General features: G+C 40.4%; 1 protein-coding gene across 1 annotated transcript in view; it reads left to right on the top strand.

Moving 5' to 3' along the window:
* Positions 1-6,519, top strand: part of mapk6 (mitogen-activated protein kinase 6) — a 47,086-nt gene extending 40,567 nt beyond the window's left edge. Inside the window, exon 8 of the mRNA XM_047041489.1 lies at positions 4,114-6,519. Coding sequence (XP_046897445.1) covers positions 4,114-5,202 — 1,089 coding nt within the window. The 3' untranslated portion in view covers positions 5,203-6,519. The remainder of the gene's footprint in view (positions 1-4,113) is intronic.
* The last annotated feature ends 13,557 nt before the right edge of the window (positions 6,520-20,076 follow it).

Raw genomic sequence — 20,076 nt, 5'->3', positions numbered from 1 at the left:
GATGGTATTTAGTTTCTCTTACAATGTACTTCAAATACAAAATATTGTTTGTTTAATATGCAAAGCATCAGAGCGCGCTTATTATTGCCTGAACTTGTAGCATGCAAGCTTATGTAGAAGCTAAGTGGAGAACGTTGCAACAGAGAAAGATTTTGTTGTCTTGGCCGGAGAAGATAATGTAATTCGATTTGGATGTGATTCTTATAATAGGCATATTCATTTTTCGACCCAGCGCGTTAGCATGAGGGAAGTAGGGCTACACCAACTTACGTTTTTCAGGTGGTAGGCTACATCATATTCGACGTCAAACTAAAATGAAAAATAAACCGATGTTGGCAGAGTTTGCATTCAAAGTTTTTTGAGTCACCCGGTACTTTGTAAATGTAAATGTACTCTAATAAAATGCTGCCATACCACAGATTTCTTTGCCATTTTGACTTATAACACTGACAAAGTAGGCTTTGGCAGAGTTTGTAGTTCTGCAACCAATTGTGCTGATGCCGTGTGCAAAAACCAAAACAAAGCGCAGATTAACGAAAGGGAAAACAGTAACACCTTTTACACTTTTACAATACATATTTTTTGAGTTGGTTTATTTGTCTTAAATAATATAATCTACAATTTCTGTAGAACATTTTGTTAATTCAGCAATGATGACACGCGCAGGAATCAGATCTCACAGTGCCATATGGCAGCTCGACTAAAAAAATCTTAATCGACCAAGAGCATATCGACCAGAAAGTCGACTAAGTGGGGACAGCCCTACCAATTATGTCCCTATTTTACAAGTCTAAAGAAGAGAACCCATCATGTTGCCAAACAAGTGACTCAACAAACTTACCCGCAACTTATAAGCAATTCAAGACTTGCATGTGCAGTAAGTAATGTCACATTAAATAATGTATTTAAACTCAAGCTTGTGTGGTGCGTCGCTGTCTTCAATGCCACAGGCTAAACTAGGTTAGGATGTCAAAGAAACGTTTTTCATTTCCGGAACATTCAGTGAAGTTTGGCTAGCAACATCAGTTAGGCTAGCTGGCTTCTAGCTTCTTCATGCAGCTTCTCCATGCAGGGCTCTAGACTTAGACCAAATGGTCGGCTTTTTTACTGACAATGATCGCTTTCAGCAAATTTCTTTTGAATTAACCATTTCCCCCTAAATAAATATCAAGCTTATTTACGTGTTTGGGGGTATATTTTCAGTTAGCAGATGGTACTGTTTGAATCCTGATTCCATCTGAAAAATACTGCTGGTGACAACGTTGTTAGAATAGCTAGTTTCAAAGGGGGTTCGGCTTGTTTCATAACAACAAGCCCAACCCCCTCATCTGCAACCGACGCACGCCCTACAATTTCCCCCAGAAATGGTACCATCTCTAGTTCCTCTTCCAAGTAATAAGCCCCTGTGTTCAAATGTTGAGCATTAAATTAGCTGCATGGTCTGTAGAGATCTTGGGACAAAGCTGCAATAGCATACATTACAGAAAGTGTTTCATTCTGTAGAAATTGTGTAAATGTTTTATGTAGTTGGATGGTCCGAGGAGAATGAGTGGAGTTGGTAAAGCGCCCTGGTGAGTTGCAGTCATTCGCCATAGTTATAGTACTAATCTGAGGCTAGTCTCCATAGATATCTATATTATGTCTATGGATATGCGTAGTCTCCTCCACGTCTCCCCAACGTGACGTTATCACCAAATTGCGCTAATATGCTAATGCTAACACAAAAAACGACAAAAACTGGTTTTTAACACCATTTAGAAACACCATGTGGAGATTTTTTTTATGATATACATATCTTGAGTGCTTCAAGTACCCATTTATCAACAGTGATGTTTAACCTGCAAAATGGCCTTTAACCCGTTAATTAGTAGCGTCACGTATATGTGATTGTTCGAAAGCGGGCCCCACAGAGTACCGTCACACATATGTGATTCTGAACATTCCAACCGACTATTTTCCGATAGACAAAAACGATATGACAAACGCTATAGTATGGCTTCAAAATTTACAATTGGGAGGCTAACAAGTAACACTAGCAGGTAGTAGCATTGCTACGAGTATTATGCTAGGTTGCTAGGTAACGGAAGCTAACTAAAGCTAGCTAGCTTTCGTTTCGAAAAAATAACTCACTCTGCTGGCAGCGTCGGTAATATTTAGAACTCACTCCTCTAAAGGTTAAGTCACGCTCAGAAATGTGTCATTTGCATATTAAAATCACAAAAAAATCGAGCCCCACCCCCTGCGACATTGTCACCTTTTTTACTCTGAGGAGTTTGCAGGTCTGTTGCAGAGCTTTTTTGCTCAGGGGAAAAGGCCCTCAGAGAAGGAGAGAATCCGGTCATTTTTCAGAATAAAACTTCTTTCAGACTCTGATAATCAATTAAAAGGAAATAATGTTGTTTAGTTTTTTTCTGTGTGGCCCTGTACCAAATGGCCCACGGACCGGTACCAGTCCGCGGACCGGTGGTTGGTGAACACTGGCGTAGGGCCTTCACTGCCTGTGACAAGGTGACCAGCACAGTTGCCAAATGTATTGCAAAAAGCTGTAGACCGGTTGATATTCATGAGGACAAGGGGTTCACCAAAGTTTTGCGAGTGGCAACGGGTGACTTGAGCATCAATGTACCGCAAAATCGAAGACGCACACTAATGACAACAATTCTGAAAATTGGTAATATGTAATTAATTATGATTAATCCACAGAAACCTGTGATTAATTTGATTAACATTTGTAATCATTTCACAGCCCTAATTTCAGCTCTTAACATTGTTAGAGGATGCATTTCAGCTTCCACACTGGCTTTTGTGTGACTCACAAATTTTTAAGTCATTTCAGCTTGCGGGTATTTTCTCATTTCTGTATTTTCAGCAATAAAAAAAAAAAAAAAATTCAGCTTTCAGTATTCAAACGCATTTTCTGCAGGAAATGCACTTTCTAGTTTACATTAATTTTCTTTTATATAATTTTCTATAATGCTGCACACCATATACAGTATGTATACATACTTATATAAATCAAAACAAAACAGTTCTATTAGCATAGTAGTTAGTAAAATAGCAGTTGTCATTTTGTCGTGTGAAATACAACCAAACTTTAGAATGCTTCTGTCTAGTTGCCATGTTTGCTGCAGTCTGAATAAACTATAAAAGTCCGCGCATGCACAACGCCACAGAGAACCGTTAGCAGAATGGTTAAATAATTTGGCTGACGATTTCAAGGAATTGGTTCACTGGGAACCGGTTCTAAACAAGAACCGGTTCTCGATACCCATCCTTGGTGAGTATTGCCATGACTATATAGGAATAGGGAAAAACTTTTGGACTCGTCTTGATCCAGGGAATACAACGATACCTCATTTTAGAAAATTAGACATTTGGTTCAAAAGTAACGTGTGTAAACACACCTTCATCTTGACCCATTGGCGAAGCTAGAGGGTTTGAAATGGAGACATGAAACTTGGTGAAATTGATGAGGGGACTGGCCCCAAAGAGTGTGCCAATTTTCACAACTTCTGAAAATACGGTTCTAGGGGCTGCCATAGACTCCCATGGCAGAAGATGTATCATAATAATAATAAATATAGCTGCAATCAGCAATGAAGGGGCCAAGCGGCATTCGATATGGAAATTCAGTAGCTAAAGCAGCAAAGTAAAACTATTTACAAAGTCGCCATAGGGTTCAGTCGAATCGTCTACATCTAAGGAATCCAATGATACCTCACTTAAGAAAAACGGTTTTACGGTTCAAAAGTTATGGGCGTAAACACACTTCCAAATTTGACCCCTTGGTGGCGCTAAAGTGCTTCAGTGGTCAAAGTGAAACTTGGTGACGATATTCAGGAGACCGTTCCCAATCAGCGTGCCAGAATTCAAAACTTTTCAGCTTCGCTGCTGCTTGGCCCCTAATAATAATAATAATACGTACAAACATTTAAGGTGGCTTCGCCGCTTTGCGGCTTGGCCACCAATTATGCCACTTACATTCCCCCCCCCCCTCTTTTTTGGGACTTTGGGTAGCTCTTTCTTTTTTCATCATTTGTGTGTGCATCCCTGATTATACAATTTTCCCTTTTTACAAACAAGAACTCTAATTTCCTTCATATTATTTTCCAGGTTGACCCTCGTAAATATGCAGATGGAGATCGGGAGAAATTCATGGATGAGCCATCCTTTGACTACTCCTCCATGTTCCCCCTTGAGTGCTTGTGGCAGGAGGAGCACCATGAGAATAAGTACTGTGACCTAGAGTGTAGCCATACCTGCAACTTCAAAGCTGTGTCTCCCTCCTACTTGGACAACCTCATCTGGAGGGACAGTGAGGTCAACCACTACTACGAACCCAAGCTCATCATTGACCTATCCAACTGGAAGGAACAGCAGAGCAAGGAGAAGGCCGACAGGAAGGCCAAGAGCAAGTGTGAGAAGAATGGATTGGTTAAGGCTCAGATAGCCCTCCAGGCTGAGAAGACACAGAGCCCTGCGGAGAAGGATAAGGAACAAGAGAAGAACCAGACCCAGGGCCAAAGCCAGCAAAACCAAGGTTTTGACTTTGACTCCTTCATTGCCGGCACCATCAAACTGAGCTTGCAGTCAGAGCCCTTCCAGGAGGTGGTGCATTTAACTGATGTGGGTGTCCTGAATGAGGTTGGTCTCCTGAATGAGCTCAACTTATCCGTTTCCCAGCTGGAAGCTCTGCGTCCAGGCTCAATGTCCAAGTCCATTAGCCAGGAAAAGGAGGAAAAGTGCCTGGTAAATCTTGCCCAACTTGAGGGAGGAGGTGGGGGCAGCGGAGCTAGTGGGAGTCCAGCTCATCCCTGGGAGAGCTTTTGTGGGGGAGAGAAAGCAGAGGAGAGTGGTTTAATAGATGAGGTGTGCTGCGATGTTCGTAAAGAAGAGCAGCACCAAATTGAGAGCACTTACACCAGCTACTTGGACCATCTATTCAGCCGAAAGGAGGAAGGAGTGGCAGAGACCCCAGAACCAGAGGACAGGGAGAGGGATGCAGATGCTGGACTCCTGGTGAGGAATGGAGAGATCATGTTCAACATGCAGCTTAACTCTCTGGCCCTGCCAAGTTTCGACAGCCCGGGCGACTTGCCTCTGAAATCAATGCAAGCATCCCTCGCCCCCTCTTCTGTCAAGTGCTCCCCACAGATTGCCCCGCACAAAACCTACAGCAGCATCTTCAAACATCTGAATTAAACAAAGCCCTCGCAGTGCAAGATCTAAGACAGTCCTTTTTCTTTTCTTTTGTTTAAATATTTGTTATTTGACTTGAAACATGTCATACCTTTTTATGTTTGGCTACTTTTAAGAATCTTTTTATTATTATTATTTAAAATGTTTGAATTGTAATGGTTGAGTTAATGAATTGATTGTTGATCATTACTCTGAGCCTTTTATCACTATGCCTACCTGAGTTTGTCCACACCCTCATTGCTAAACTGGCATAACATTTGCACAAAATATATATATATATATATATATATAAAATACTGTAGACTTAAGAAGAGAGTAAAACAGAGGGAGGTAAATGAATGGAAGGAGAATTAGTGGGCTTGGATATGGGATTCTAGGCTAGACTTGGAGCAGAGAGACAGGTAGAGGGTGATTATTTTCTCCGGGAGAGTGGGAAACATGGTAATTGACGTCATCACTGTAGGGTGCTATTACACCGATGGCCTTTACTGGAGGAACGCAGGCAAGGGTTTGACTTTTTTTATTTAAGAATTTCATTTTGTCATCATGTAATTTATTTATATACCCACCACCCAATAAAAGGCTTCCTTAAATACCAATTAATTTTGACACATAATGCCAGCAGCAACCATTCAATGTAGACCTTTGTAAATGTGTTATCTACCTCAAGGTAACGCGAGAGACACTCAAAGCCGCACTAGTGCTTTATATACATGACCATCCTCATACCATGCAGTGACAAAATGACCTACTCATCTGTTTTGCATAAACCACAGAGAAGTGTTTCAATCATCATTATTTATTTTTACCAGATGTGATATTTATTTTCATGAGATATTTCATTGTAACTATTTTTGATCGAGGCATTGGATGGACTCATTTCAGCACTGATTGGTTCGTTTGTTCATAAATTAACAGAGTACATTCATACACCTTTGTTTCCTTGTATGTCCTTTAGAATATCATAAATGTTCATAGGTACGCTCTGTAAAAAAAAATTGAGGGGAAAAAAACTGCTTTACAGATCAAGCACCTACAAGTCTTATTTTTCTTTCATTAGTTCATATGTATAGTTTAAATTGTGTGCATGGTCGCAACAGATGATAAAATGGTTAATGGTGAAGTATATTATACGTTGTTTTTTATTAAATGTGTGTATACCTTTTTCCAAGCAAGCATGATGCATTAGTTAAAAGTGTAGCATGTAGACCATTTATGGACATTTGTTTGCCTTTAAATGCTGGTTGTGCATTTTTTGTAATCAGTTACCTTGTTCTACAAAATATATAAAAATAAAGTTACCAGCTGAGATGAATGGCACTTTGTCCTTTTTCTTAATCATGTTCCACATTCATGAACTCTGTCCACATCCGTGGAGGCTCGTCAGGAGAGGATAATCCTCAGTGAAATTTCATAAAGATTTTGTAAAAGTTTTCACATTTTGGATAAAACTATACTAAACATTCGAATATGTCATCACAAAAATGTATACAAATATACAGTGAACGGTTTACAGGAACTCAACAGCAATAGCTTTGTTTGACATCGGCTGCTGCTGGATGCACCAATCTGCGAGAGTTGCCGCTTGTAGTCAGGGGAGGAGTTGAAAAGGGAGCCGTCAAGTCGGACGTTTTCTGCTTCCCGTCATATGACTTGAGATAAGACTTAGCCTACTACTTATACACTGCGTTCCACATTATTATGCAAATTGTATTTAAGGGTCATAAACATTAATTATTTGGTTTTTCTATTAAACTCATGGATGGTATTGTGTCTCAGGGCTATTTGGATGATTGAAATCAATCCCAGACACCGGTGATAATTTGTTTGCCAGGTGAGCCCAATCAAAGGAAAACTACTTAAGAAGGATGTTCCACATTATTAAGCAAGCTAAATGTTTCAGGCAAAATGGGGAAGAAAAAGGATCTCTGCTGCTTAAAAGCGGCAAATAGTGCAATACCTTGGTCAAGGTATCACAACATTGGATATTTCCAAAAGAATTGCGCATGATCATCGGACGGTGAAGAAATTTGTCACCGATTCACAGCACAAGCGGGTTCGTTCAGACAAAGGCAAAATAAGGAAGATTTCTGCCAAACAAATGCGTAGGGTTAAGAGAGCAGCCACTAAAATGCCATTGAATAGCAGCAAACAGGTGTTTGAAGCCGCTGGTGCCTCTGGAGTCTCGCAAACTTCAAGATGTAGGATGCTCAAGAGGTTTGCAAGTGTCCTTAAACCTGTTATTCGGCCACCCCTAAACCAAGCTCACAAGCAAAAAAGGTTGCAGTGGGCTCAGGACTACATGAAGACTAACTTTCAAACTGTTTTTTTTACGGATGAGTGCCGTGCAACCCTTGATGGTCCTGATGGATGGAGTAGTGGATGGTTAGTGAATGGCCACCATGTCCCAACAAGGCTGAGACGTCAACAAGGAGGTGGCGGAGTCATGTTTTGGGCCGGAATCATGGGGAGAGAGCTGGTAGGCCCCTTCGGGGTCCCTGACGGTGTGAAAATTACCTCGGCAAAGTATGTAGAGTTTCTGACTGACCACTTTCTTCTGTGGTACAAAAAGAAGAACCGTGCCTTCCGTAGCAAAATCATATTCATGCATGACACTGCACCATGTCATGCTGCAAAGAATACCTCTGGGGCATTGGCTGCTATGGGCATAAAAGGAGAGAAACTCATGGAGTGGCCCCCATCTTCCCCTGACCTTAACCCTATTAAGAACCTTTGGAGCATCATCAAGCAAAAAATCTATGTGGGTGGAAGGCAGTTCATATCCAAGCAGGTGCTTTGGGAGGCTATTATGGCATCCCGCAAAGACATTAAAGCAGAAACTATCAAATAACTCACAAGTTCAATGGATGCAAGAATTGTGAAGTTGATATCAAAGAAGGGGTCCTATGTTAACATGTAACTTGACCTGTTAAGATGTTTTTGATTCAAACTTTTCTTGATTTCAGTAAATATGACCTCCTAATGCTGCAAATTCAACAAATGACAATTGTTTGTTCTTTACAACCTACAGAGTTTCAACAATCTTGAAATTCTGCATAATAATTTGGAACACTGCATTTTGAGTTTTTTTATTTTTGAAAAAAATACTGTTATCATTAGGAGGTTTGTTCAATAGAATTTGAATTATACTCTAACAGTTGATGACTTGAAAATGATACTGACTGACTTTGCATTACTATTTAGGAAAATCTGAGCAAAGTGTAATTTGCATAATAATGTGGAACGCGGTGTATGTATTTAATAGTGCTGTCAGTTAAATGCATTATTAACGGCGTTAACGCAAACTAGGAGTGGGCGATATACCGGTTTGATTGTAAAAATCGGTATTGTGCCGCGCCATGATATGATAGATTTTGCGATATCATGGAAACCGCGATTTATTAATAATTAATAAATTCGAATTTTGCATCAATTTCTTTCTTCAAAATTTCAACTGAGTAATAGTACTAAGTTGCTACATCTTTTTATTAATTTTAATCCAACCTTCCTTGGTTCTTACGGATAAAAGAATGTATGTTTAATATGTTGACCTATTTTAATGAGCGCACGTTGCATGCACTTGTTGCGCGCATGTAGGCTAGCAACAAAGAAGCGTGCAGGTAGCTGCAGTTAGGAGGCAGGTTTACTAGGCCCTATTGGGGGGGAAATTAACAATCCAGGATGAGCAAAAACACAGAAATAGATGTTGCTCAAGAGCAGGAGGATGAATTGGTTAAGAAGAAAGGGGGCACCTCTGTTGTTTGGAACTGGTTTGGCTTTAAAATCTCCGACCCCGACCAAAAAACTGCCCTATGCAAGTTGTGTCGTGGTGTTGTCTTAGCAAAAGGTGGAAACACGACCAACCTGTTCAGTCACTTAAAAAACATACATGTCCGTGATGACATGAACAATGTACCAGAATGCGTGAGACTGGTGCGTTCACACTGCAGCGTTTTTTACTGCTCTGCACCGCTGGCCTTCCCACAGTGCAACATGTATACATAGTCAATGAGCACTCTGAAATGGATTTGAGGATGATAGGTCACATGACCAAAAAGCTATTGAAGTTTGAAATACTAAACAATTCACTGAAAATAGTTTTAGGTGAAAATGAAAAAAAACTAAAGACTGTGCAACATGTATGCATAGTCAGTGAACACATTAAAGCAGAAACTATCAAATAACTCACAAGTTCAATGGATGCAAGAATTGTGAAGTTGATATCAAAGAAGGGGTCCTATGTTAACATGTAACTTGACCTGTTAAGATGTTTTTGATTCAAACTTTTCTTGATTTCACTAAATATGACCTCCTAATGCTGCAAATTCAACAAATGACAATTTTTTGTTCTTTGTTCTTGTTCATAGTCAGTGAACACTGAAACTAATTTGAGGATGATAGGTCACATGACCAAAAAGCTATTGAAGTTTCAAACTTTCAGAAATTCACTGAAAATAGTGTGAAGTGAAAATGAAAAACCTAAAGGCTGTGCAACATGTATACATAGTCAATGAACACTCTGAAATGGATTTGAAGATGATAGGTCACATGACCAAAAAGCCATTGAAGTTTCAAACTTTCAGAAATTCACTGAAAATAGTGTGAAGTGAAAATGAAAAAACCAAAGGCTGTGCAACATGTATGCATACTCAATGAACACTCTGAAACTAATTTGAGGATGATGAGTCACATGACCAAAAAGCTATTGAAGTTTGAAGATTTTTTTTGATTAAAAAAACAATTTGTTACAACCTGATATGGAAATAAATAAAATAAAGGCTGTGCAATGTGTATGCATACCTTTTGAACAGTTTAACATAATGTTTATGTTTCTAGTTCATGTTGTTGAAAAGCTATTGAATTTTGACATTTTAAATGTGTAATTTGTTGATGGTCCCTAAACATACGGGCGATACGGGCGTCCGAATGTCTGTTGAATATCGAACTTCCAACCAACTTTACCACGGTTATTAATCGTATATGACAAAAGGTTGCAGTTTGCGTTGTGTAAAGGGTAAACTCATACAGCTGTCAATCCTTGTCAATGCAATCCGTTTCACCTTTCCTAACTGTCTAGCTACCTGGTAGATCGAAGCCTATTCTAGAAGAATGGTAATACATGATAGAAGCCCATCTCCTACTGTAAGTTACCTGCACATTGTGTGTGCGGCCAGCATGGTAGAAAAATTGCAGAAAAAAGAAAGACGGACATCAGAGCATTTAGGACAACAGAACGCAAAGAAAGAACCCTAGTGGCCTGGGGTTTCTCTAACAATCTCAAAAGCTAGTTGATAAAATATTCATAAAAATGATGTGAAATGTGCTAATTGAATGTTTCATAAAGATGCCATTAGGCAGAGGAGTACGGTGGCCCTGAAGTGCAAAACACAACGGCAAATAGCAAAACACAACGGCAAATAGCAAAACACAACGGCAAATAGGAAAACGCAACGGCAAATAGGAAAACGCAACGGGAAATAGGAAAACACAACGGCAAATAGGATTACACAACAACATTAACTTCTGACGGAAAAGGTAGGGCTTATTTAGCAGAAGACGGACCCTCCTGATTGGACAGACAAACTGTCTGTCTTTAAATAGGAAGGAGCGGTGAAGAACACGAACAGCATATGTTTGAATGGTTTTCGACGGGACAGACAGCAGCACTATCTCGATTTACTGACATTTTCGGTATACTAACACATAATATCAATTGGTTACTGGTGTGTTGCATCATGTATGTCTCATACTTTATTAACATTCATGTATTACATGATTAACCTACAACAATAGGCAGCCATATTGTTAAGCAGAGCTAGAAATGGCTATGCTAGCTGCGTACTGTAGCCTAATGATTGAGGACTATTGTTCTCCTGAACATTTAACTTTCGACTGTTGAAGTAAATGGGAACACGTTTTTTTATTCATCAGCCCACTTACAATTTACCACGTTAACAACATGTGTTATGTTCTGTGTACTTATATGTTATGCCAGGTTGCTTTGCTTCTTGTCCTATGAATTTCCGTGCCCAGTGTACCTGACAATAAAAGACTTGAACTTGAGCCTTTATATTTGTAGTAGCCTACTTGATGCAAGTTGAATCTAATCTAGATAGCAATCACACCAGCAACTGCTCAATTTAAGACAAGAAAGGAGTTTGGTAAATAGAACAGAAAATACAAGGCAACGAATTGCATTCATTAAAACATTTTCTTATACAATATGTCCAGTGAGAGGGTCATTGTTTTTACTGCGTGGACCTGAAATTTCTGCCGAGCGTTGAGAGCTAGCTGGACGATAGGAACCCTTGATCTGCAATTCATTGTTGCTAGCTCTAATCACTAACTACGCTAGTAAAAGAAGACTAACTTTGTATGCCAACGAACACCGATAACTAGAACTAATTTGACAAACGTGACTTCAAGTGCTTATACTCATCCTGATGTTTTAATTAGTTGACAACATATCAACTATCACGTGGTATGTAGCCTATGCTTTGCATCAAAATCATTCTTAAAAATAGCGAAAGTATCTTCGAGGGATTCATGTTTTCAAAATAGGCGTTCTGCTTCCTGTTAAAAGACAGACAGTCCGTCTGTCCAATCAGGAGGGTCCGTCTTCTGCTAGATAGGCCCTACCTTTTCCGTCAGAAGTTACTGTCGTTGTGTTTTCCTATTTGCCGTTGTGTTTTCCTATTTGCCGTTGTGTTTTCCTATTTGCCATTGCGTTTTCCTATTTGCCGTTGTGTTTTCCTATTTGCCGTTGTGTTTTCCTTTTCGCCGTTTTTTTTACTATTCGCCGTTGTGTTTTGCTATTTGGCGTTGTGTTTTGCTATTTGCTGTTGTGTTTTGCACTTCAGGGCCACCATAGAGGATGCACCAGATGAAAAACAGACAATAGAGCTGCAGGTAGGCAGGAACAGACTGGCAGAGACAGGGGGTCTCGGGTAAGTTTGTTGAATCTTTTGTTTGGCAACATTACGGGTGGTCTTCTTTAGACTTAAATAGTCTCTCCTTAAACTGGTGACTGAACCATTAGTTTGAGGCAATGGTTTTGTTGTTGTGATTAATTGTGTAGTATTGGGTACTGGTAGTTAGAAGGATAGTAAAAACCTTATGTCTTTTTTAGGAGACAGACTGTGAGTCAGTGAGGTGAAAGGGAAAGAGCCAGGGAGAGACGTCAGATGACAGTGTCACAGCCATGGCAGGACCAGGGGTCAACCTTTTTGCCAGCAGGAAACAGTGGCACAGTACTGTCTAGTCACCTCAGTGGTGGCACAGAACCATATCAGCCACACCCACAATTTATAGAACCGCAGACTCTTGCCAAAAAAGTGTTGACACTTCAAGAGAAATGGTTTTCGCGATTTTCCCCGACTTTATGATGGTTCAATTGAGATTATTTGAGATGAGACTGCCCATTGTAATTACATAAACTGCACCCATACAGTGTACAGTACATACTGGCCTTTCTTGGTATTGCTGGTTGTAAATACTGTACACCTGCATTCATTCTTGACTGATCAGAAACACTACTATAACTACATTTCAACAAGTTGAGACAAACCTTCAGTTACTAACTATAAATTATCCTGGAGTATTAATGATGGTTCCTCAATATACATTTAACATATTACAATGTAGGCTGTATTACAGCAATCCTTTTGGTGTTCCCCTCAGAAATTGCTCTTGAGAAAATGTCATATAATTGTCCCCCCCAAAGTTGATAGCAGATTTTCGCCACTGGCTGCCTTCTCGATCCCCTCCCTAGCAAATTTTGTAGGGAACTTCTCCCTATTATTGGACCACCCATGCTTAGTATTATTAATTAATCCATTGTATCTGGCCAAGTCCCCGACGATTTCAAACAAGCTATTATTAAGCCCCTTCTTAAAAAACCAAACCTGGATCCAGGTTGTCTTAGCAACTACAGGCCAATTTCAAATTTGCTGTTTCTCCAATATTTTTGGAAAAGCTGCTGCACAACAGCTCACTAAGCACCTCTCCTCAAATCAGCTTTATGAACCTCTCCAGTCTGGATTTCGTCTTCACTACAGCACTGAAACTGCATTAGCCAAGGTAGTCAATGATCTATTATAAGCCTCTGACGCAGGCTCTATCTCTGTCCTGGTTCTTCTAGACCTCAGTGCAGGTTTTGACACTATGGATCATGATATTCTCCTGAAAGGTATGGAAAACTATGTTGGGATTTCTGGTACTTCACTTCAGTGGTTTTGATCGTATCTATCTGATAGATCACAATTAGAGCTGTCAAACGATTAAAATATTTAATCGCATTAATGTCATAGTTAACTCGCGATTAATTGCAATTAATCGCACATTTTTATCTATTCTAAATGTCCCTTGATTTCTTTCATCCATTCTTTTTTCAAATTGTAATGCTCTTATCGACATGAAAAAGTGGTTCGGATTGCTTTGTGCAAAAGTTTTTTTTAAATTGAAAACAACATTGCAATCGCCTGGCTTTGACGAGTGGGCGGAGAATTCGCATCAGCTGTGTGCTTGGCCATCAAAATTGTATTTTAGACTCCACGACGTGCTGCGATGATAGCTCGGTTCACAACAACAGAACACACTGATCACTTTGGTCTTGTCAATGGAACCATTTGGCAACCTTTTAAAAGTAAACTTTCCATTCAGAATCTTATTGGCATCCATTTTGGCATCTGGCGCTGGCAATCAACTCAAAACGTAACGTTAGCCTACTACCAGAGAATGTCTAATATCCGTATATGGGCTCTGCTACTACTCTTTAGCCGGCTCGCAAGCCCAAACAAGTGTGTGTGGCGTGCCTGTTGTTTTGTTTCCGGTCTAGCTAGATCCGGTGTGGTATTGTAGTTTTTCTAACGTCAGTGGTTGTTGCAACAGAATGTGAAAAAACGTTTGCTAGGTCAAAAAGAGCGTTAATCGCACAATAAAAAAATGTACGCCGTTAATTTGGGTTTGCGTTAACGCCGTTAATAACGCGTTTAACTGACAGCACTAATCACAATATGTCCACTATGATGGCTGCTCATCCAGAGCTCCACTGTAAAATACGGAGTACCATAGGGTTCAGTCGTAGGCCTTCTGTTATTTTCACTCTATGTGTTGCCTTTAGGAAACATAATTAAAAGCTCTGGGGTACATTTTCACTGTTATGCAGATGAGACTCAGCTATATATGTCTATAAAGCCTGGAGATATTCCACATGCTATGGAAAAATGTGTATTTGGGTTGAAAACTTGGATTACATTACATTTACATTTATTCATTTAGCAGACGCTTTTATCCAAAGCGACTTCCAAGAGAGAGCTTTACAAAGTGCATAGGTCACTGATAATAACAACAAGATAGCCCCACAGCATTGCGGGTAGTCAAAAACAAGAAATACATATTGTGAACAACCAAAAAATAGTGCTAAAGGGAAGAAACCATAAGAGCATGTAGTTAAACAAGTTAAAATTACACAACATTAATCTCTAAGTGCAGGTGTACCTGTAGGAGAGCAATAAAAATAGGATTAACTAAAATAGAATACAACAGTTTAAATCAGCTACCACTAACCAACAAGAGCAACAGTCTAAGCAAGAGTCATTGTGATCCTTGAGGAAACTAGCGTTGGGTTCAGCAAACCATTCCTAAGTACCATTGTACTCCCGGAACAAGTGCGTCTTGAGCCTTCTCTTGAAGGTGGAGAGACAGTCCGTGTCTCTGATGGAGGTGGGGAGTTGATTCCACCACTGGGGTGCCAGGCAGGAGAAGAGCTTGTGCTGGGACCGGGCGGTCTTGAGAGGTGGGACCACCAGGCGGTTGTCTGAGGAAGACCGTAGGTGGCGGGTGGGGGTGTAAGGCTGCAGGAGAGACTTGATGTAGTCGGGCGCAGTCCCGTTCACCGCTCGGAAGGTCAGTACCAGGGTCTTGAATCTGATGCGGGCCGTTATGGGTACCCAGTGGAGGGAGATGAGGAGCGGGGTAACGTGGGAGCGTCTGGGTAGATTGTAGACCAGACGGGCCGCTGCGTTCTGAATTCTCTGAAGAGGGCGGGTTGCGCATGATGGGAGACCGGCGAGCAGCGAGTGGATGACAGCAAATTTCCTTCTTCTTAATTCGGATAAAACCGAGGTTCTAATTTTCGGTCCTAAAAAATACAGAAATAATTTATCCAATCTGACCTTAGACTTAGACGGCGTCAAAGTCTCACAAAGACAGCTGGTAAAAAATCTAGCAGTCACAATGGACCCAGACCTTTCGTTTGAGTACCATATTAAGCAAATTACTAGAACTGCATTTTTCCATCTACGTAATATTGCCAAAATACAAAAATTCCTCTCAAAGGATGATGCTGAAAAACGAATACATGCATTTGTTACGTCCCGATTGAACTACTTTAATGTCTTGTTCTCTGGCCTCCCAATTACCTACCTAAAAAATGTACAGCGGGTGCAAAATGCTGCTGCTTGACTATTGACTAGAAAAAGAAAATGTGATCACATAACCTCTACTCTTGTGTCTTTACACTGGCTCCCTATCCAAGCCATTTCAAAGTTCTCCTACTAATTTAAACATCTCTCCATGGATTGGCACCACTGTACCTCTCCAGTCTCCTTGCACCTGTTGGTTTTTGAGGCCTATGTAGGTTGAGGTGGTACGTGCAGGGAGTAGCCCAGGACAGAGGTCAGCTGAGGAGGAGAAACAGCCCCTAGTAAGGAAATAGTTTAAAGTTGAGACAGTGTTGTTGTCCCATATTCAGTTATGGGACAAGAACCTCTTTGTGAGTCACTCACCCCTCCCGTTAGAATGTTCTTTCCAGCAGGAAGTCAGGTCAGGATGACCTGATAGCGTGTTCCCCTAGTTATAACCACTGGTATCATAGGAAACCAACAAATAGAGTGGACATATCTGTTTATCTTGAACAAAGTATGTGTTGTCTGAATGGTGCCAAGATAATTGTGTGACGTGGGTTGGACTGTATAAAAGTACATGTCTATTGAATACATGTCAGACTTCTCTGGCTAGAGAAGTTCCGCGTGTGTTCCCAAGAGCCTATGCAATAAAGACGAAAGCATTTATAATCTACTTCTCGACTCCTAAGCCTGTTAATTCTTACACCATTAAGAACCACTTTTGAGCCTCCAACAATTGGTGACCCCGACGTGATTCGCTACATCTACATTTGGATAAGGTAGGCAATGAAAAAAACCTGTGAAACCTTATGAATGCCTAGATACGAATCTTGAACTAGATAAAGTGAAAAGGTTATGGAGGAGAGGAGTGGTTACAAATGCTTTTAATTGCTAGGATGTATGTTTCCCTGAATGTAAGGAAGATTGAATGTTAAATGTTCCTTGCTAAAAGCTTTTCTACTGTCGTACCCTGTAAACTCGGGCAAGGATTTATCCGGCGATCTCTATTATAACTCGAGGTTTAGGTACGAAACTGCTATAGGCCTCTTTAAAAAATATTTGAGTAAACTGAGGGCATAACTTTTTAGGACTTTTTTGAATCTAGCAAAAGGGTAAAAATCAAAAAAGTCTGGACAAATCGTCAATTGACCAACAAATGGTTATCAATACGTGTGTGATGACTGTAATTGCGTTATGCTTCAAAACAAGGCTGTTGGGAAAATCATGTTTGCCAAAGATGTTGAAAATTGGACGAGCATCTGTGTGACTAACGTTTTCAACAGACCTCAAACAAATTATTATTGTAATATCCGTCCTGTCTAAAGTTACACTATTAACAACAAGTGACAAGCAGAGAGTAGCGGCCGCTATTTCTTTAGTAAAAAGTGGTTTGGACTAGCTATCCTAATGAGTCATCTTAAGATGTGCTTAAAAAACTTGGTAGATGGATATCCGTAGAAAATGTATATAATGTATATAATGTATAAGAAAACTATGTTTTTATGACGTATTCCGAGATAAAAGTCTTTGCGAAATTCCGAAAGTTCCTAAAACAGCTGTGTAAAAAATGCTAAAAACATGAGTAAAATGGAGTCAGGTAAAGACGAAGAAATAAATCTATTGACTGTTTTGATATTAACACGTAAAACCCTGACAAAATCAGCAAAGTTGAGTCTGAAACATGAGAGATTACGGCTGTTGCGCAATTGTTCCAGGCTCACTTCAGAAAAGTGAGTTGTAGGGGAGGGGGTGAGCAAGGTTTTTCAAAATAAAGGCGTCGCCCTGAGCAATGTGTGAATATCGTGAATCAGCAATAGAAGGAAAGAATGAATATATAGGAGATTAGGAGAACAATAATTTAACTAATTGATGAAATTACCGAACCTAAATTTATGAAATTAATTAGTAAAAATGTTCAATTTGAGAAATAATTAAAGTAATTAAAAATACAATAAGCAAGATCAAATGTGGTAAAAGTGTCTTACATGCTGTTCTCTGAACATTACAGACGCTGATCCGGGCATTTGGACCCCTGTTGTGTGAAAAACTCCTAAAGGAGGAGTAGAAATAAAAACTGTTGACATGAATAAAGATAAAAGGAAGCCAGTGAACTGACTTAAGTTATTTGAAAATAACAAGCATGTGCTGGACCTGATAGAATTGTGGACTATGAATGTGCGTGTGCGGTTGAGAATATGTGGGCACACTGATTTTCAGTCTGGTTAAGAAAAAACTACCTAATTACCTGTATAAAATTAACAGACAAGCCTAAACTGAAAACATGGCTGATCATGCACAAGAAATGGTAAAGAACGATAAATGTATGGAATACATAATCCTGAAGAGTTTTAATGTTTGTATATAAAGGATAGGAGTAAAAGTTGTGACATAGGAAACATTATGTCTGTGCTGCTTTGCCGGGCCCGGTGCGGGGCTGAGCGGGGAGCAGTGTGAACTGAACAGAACACAATCAAGTAATGGTGGCATATCCTTAGACCAACAGAAGAGGAAACATTAAAAAACAAGTAAATGTATATAATTTCAAGAGAAGTCAACAATTTAAACTATGAAAGGAAAATATCTGTGTAAAGTTTGTAGAAACTGACCAGAAAGGTTTCAACGGGTTGAAATGTTTAAAGTAACTGTAAGCTAAAAATCTGAAAGTAAACTTGAAGGAATGCATATATAAGTTGTCTCACATTCTCTTCTCTCTGAACATTACAGACGGAGAGGCGAAAATCTGGCACAGGCACAACAAAAGGGTTTACACGAGCCCTTTCTCAAAGTGTTTATATAGGAAGTAATAAAAATAGAACTGTGTTTCTGTTGCGTGTGCAGAGTGATTTTCCCGTTCAACAAGGCCACTGCCACATAAATGCTATGCACAAACACATACATACTATACAGGGGTATAGTCTTGAGAGTTTCTCCAAACTGATTCATATCTCATTATAGTTGGTGATAGAGAGGACAAGGGTTGTTTTGACTTGTTGAATGATATACCTGTATTTGAGCTTAGATCACCGAGCTGCTGTGCCTAACAACTACCACCCATGGCAGAGAGAGCAATGATGCAGGACGGAAGAGCAACCCCTGACCAGACTCTCTCTACAGCACCCCATGTGTTCCAGATGAGTACTAGCGCTGCCCCACCCAGAAGGACTTTGGTTGAGAGGGGGGCAGAGGCAATGCCAATTCCAACAGGGGCAGGTAATGAAATGCTGGAAACTGTTTTGACCCACGAACAACTTTTAGCAACATACTTCTACGTAAGATGTCTGCTGGGAAAAGCCAAGCAGCGTGCCAAGTCTGGCAGGATCCCAAGACCACATGATGACGTCACTGATGTCCAAGCTGAGTTCCAGTCTGCAGCAGTGAGCCTTCAGGTACAGGGAGTGGGAAGTACATCAATTGACTCTCTTAACAGGCGTCCTATGTCCACTGGAAAGACCCTCCATGAGCAGCCCAACAAGCTCCCAAAGGGGGGTGTCGACGCAAGGGTGTATCTACTGACTGAAAAAGGACTGAAGGACCTCGTGAGAGACGCTGGAAAAGGAGCTCGCAAAGAATGCAAGAAAGGAAAATGGGAGAAAGAAAGACCATCCCCAACCATCCCTCTGCCTACTGCCTCATGCGATCCAACAACTGGCCAGGCAGATCGTCCGCCCCCTTACGAATGGGGGAATGGAGGTCAAAGGGCAATGACAGAGGCCATGCTGTCCCGAGGAAATCCCACCCTGCAACAAGGTAAAAAAGAACGGCTTTGCTGGGGATGTGGAGGAAAAGGACATTTTAAGCAGTCCTGCCCCGGCCGAAGACAGAATGACACCTCAGTTAGAGTTCCAGTGACGGAGGGCTGTGGGCAGGCACCGAGAGCCAGTTACGTGTGGGCACAGCCACTAGCTGAGTCAATGCCGCCGCCATGCTGCCAAAGGGCTCTAACTCATCTGAGACGGCACACCATACATGATTATGTAACACAAGGTAGAAATCCACACAACACACACAGGTTTTGTTGAATGATGGGGAAATGCTTGCATAAGCAATAGAAAACATATTTGATTGGGTATGCTCTAAATAAGTGAAATGCCTGCATCCACCACTGTAAAATCAGCTAAACACAATTTTTTCCTGCTGCATGGGCCTAACCCATGGTTGTGAAGTTAAGAACCAATTTAAAACTTAGCCATTGGAAAGACTGAACTAACCCTGTCGGTAGACAATTTTTGTTTCAGGAACCCAGTGGTTTGAGTGATTTGCTGTGGTGGACAGGACAAAAACAGGTACAGTTATTAAAGTTTGATTAAATATCCCCAAACTCTGCTTGAAAGCAGGAGATATAAAGAAGAGGTAAAAATATTATATAATATGGGAAGGAATATGAAGAATTTGGGTTGTCACTGACTAACATATTTTTTCTATCCCTTAGGAATCGCATAGATATGAACTATGCGATGGGGGGAAGGGGGGA

The sequence above is a fragment of the Hypomesus transpacificus genome, chromosome 19, assembly GCF_021917145.1.
Source record: "Hypomesus transpacificus isolate Combined female chromosome 19, fHypTra1, whole genome shotgun sequence".
Classification (NCBI taxonomy): Eukaryota; Metazoa; Chordata; class Actinopteri; order Osmeriformes; family Osmeridae; genus Hypomesus; species Hypomesus transpacificus.
Note: the sequence above shows the minus strand (reverse complement) of the source record. Positions and strands in the feature narration are given on the sequence as shown.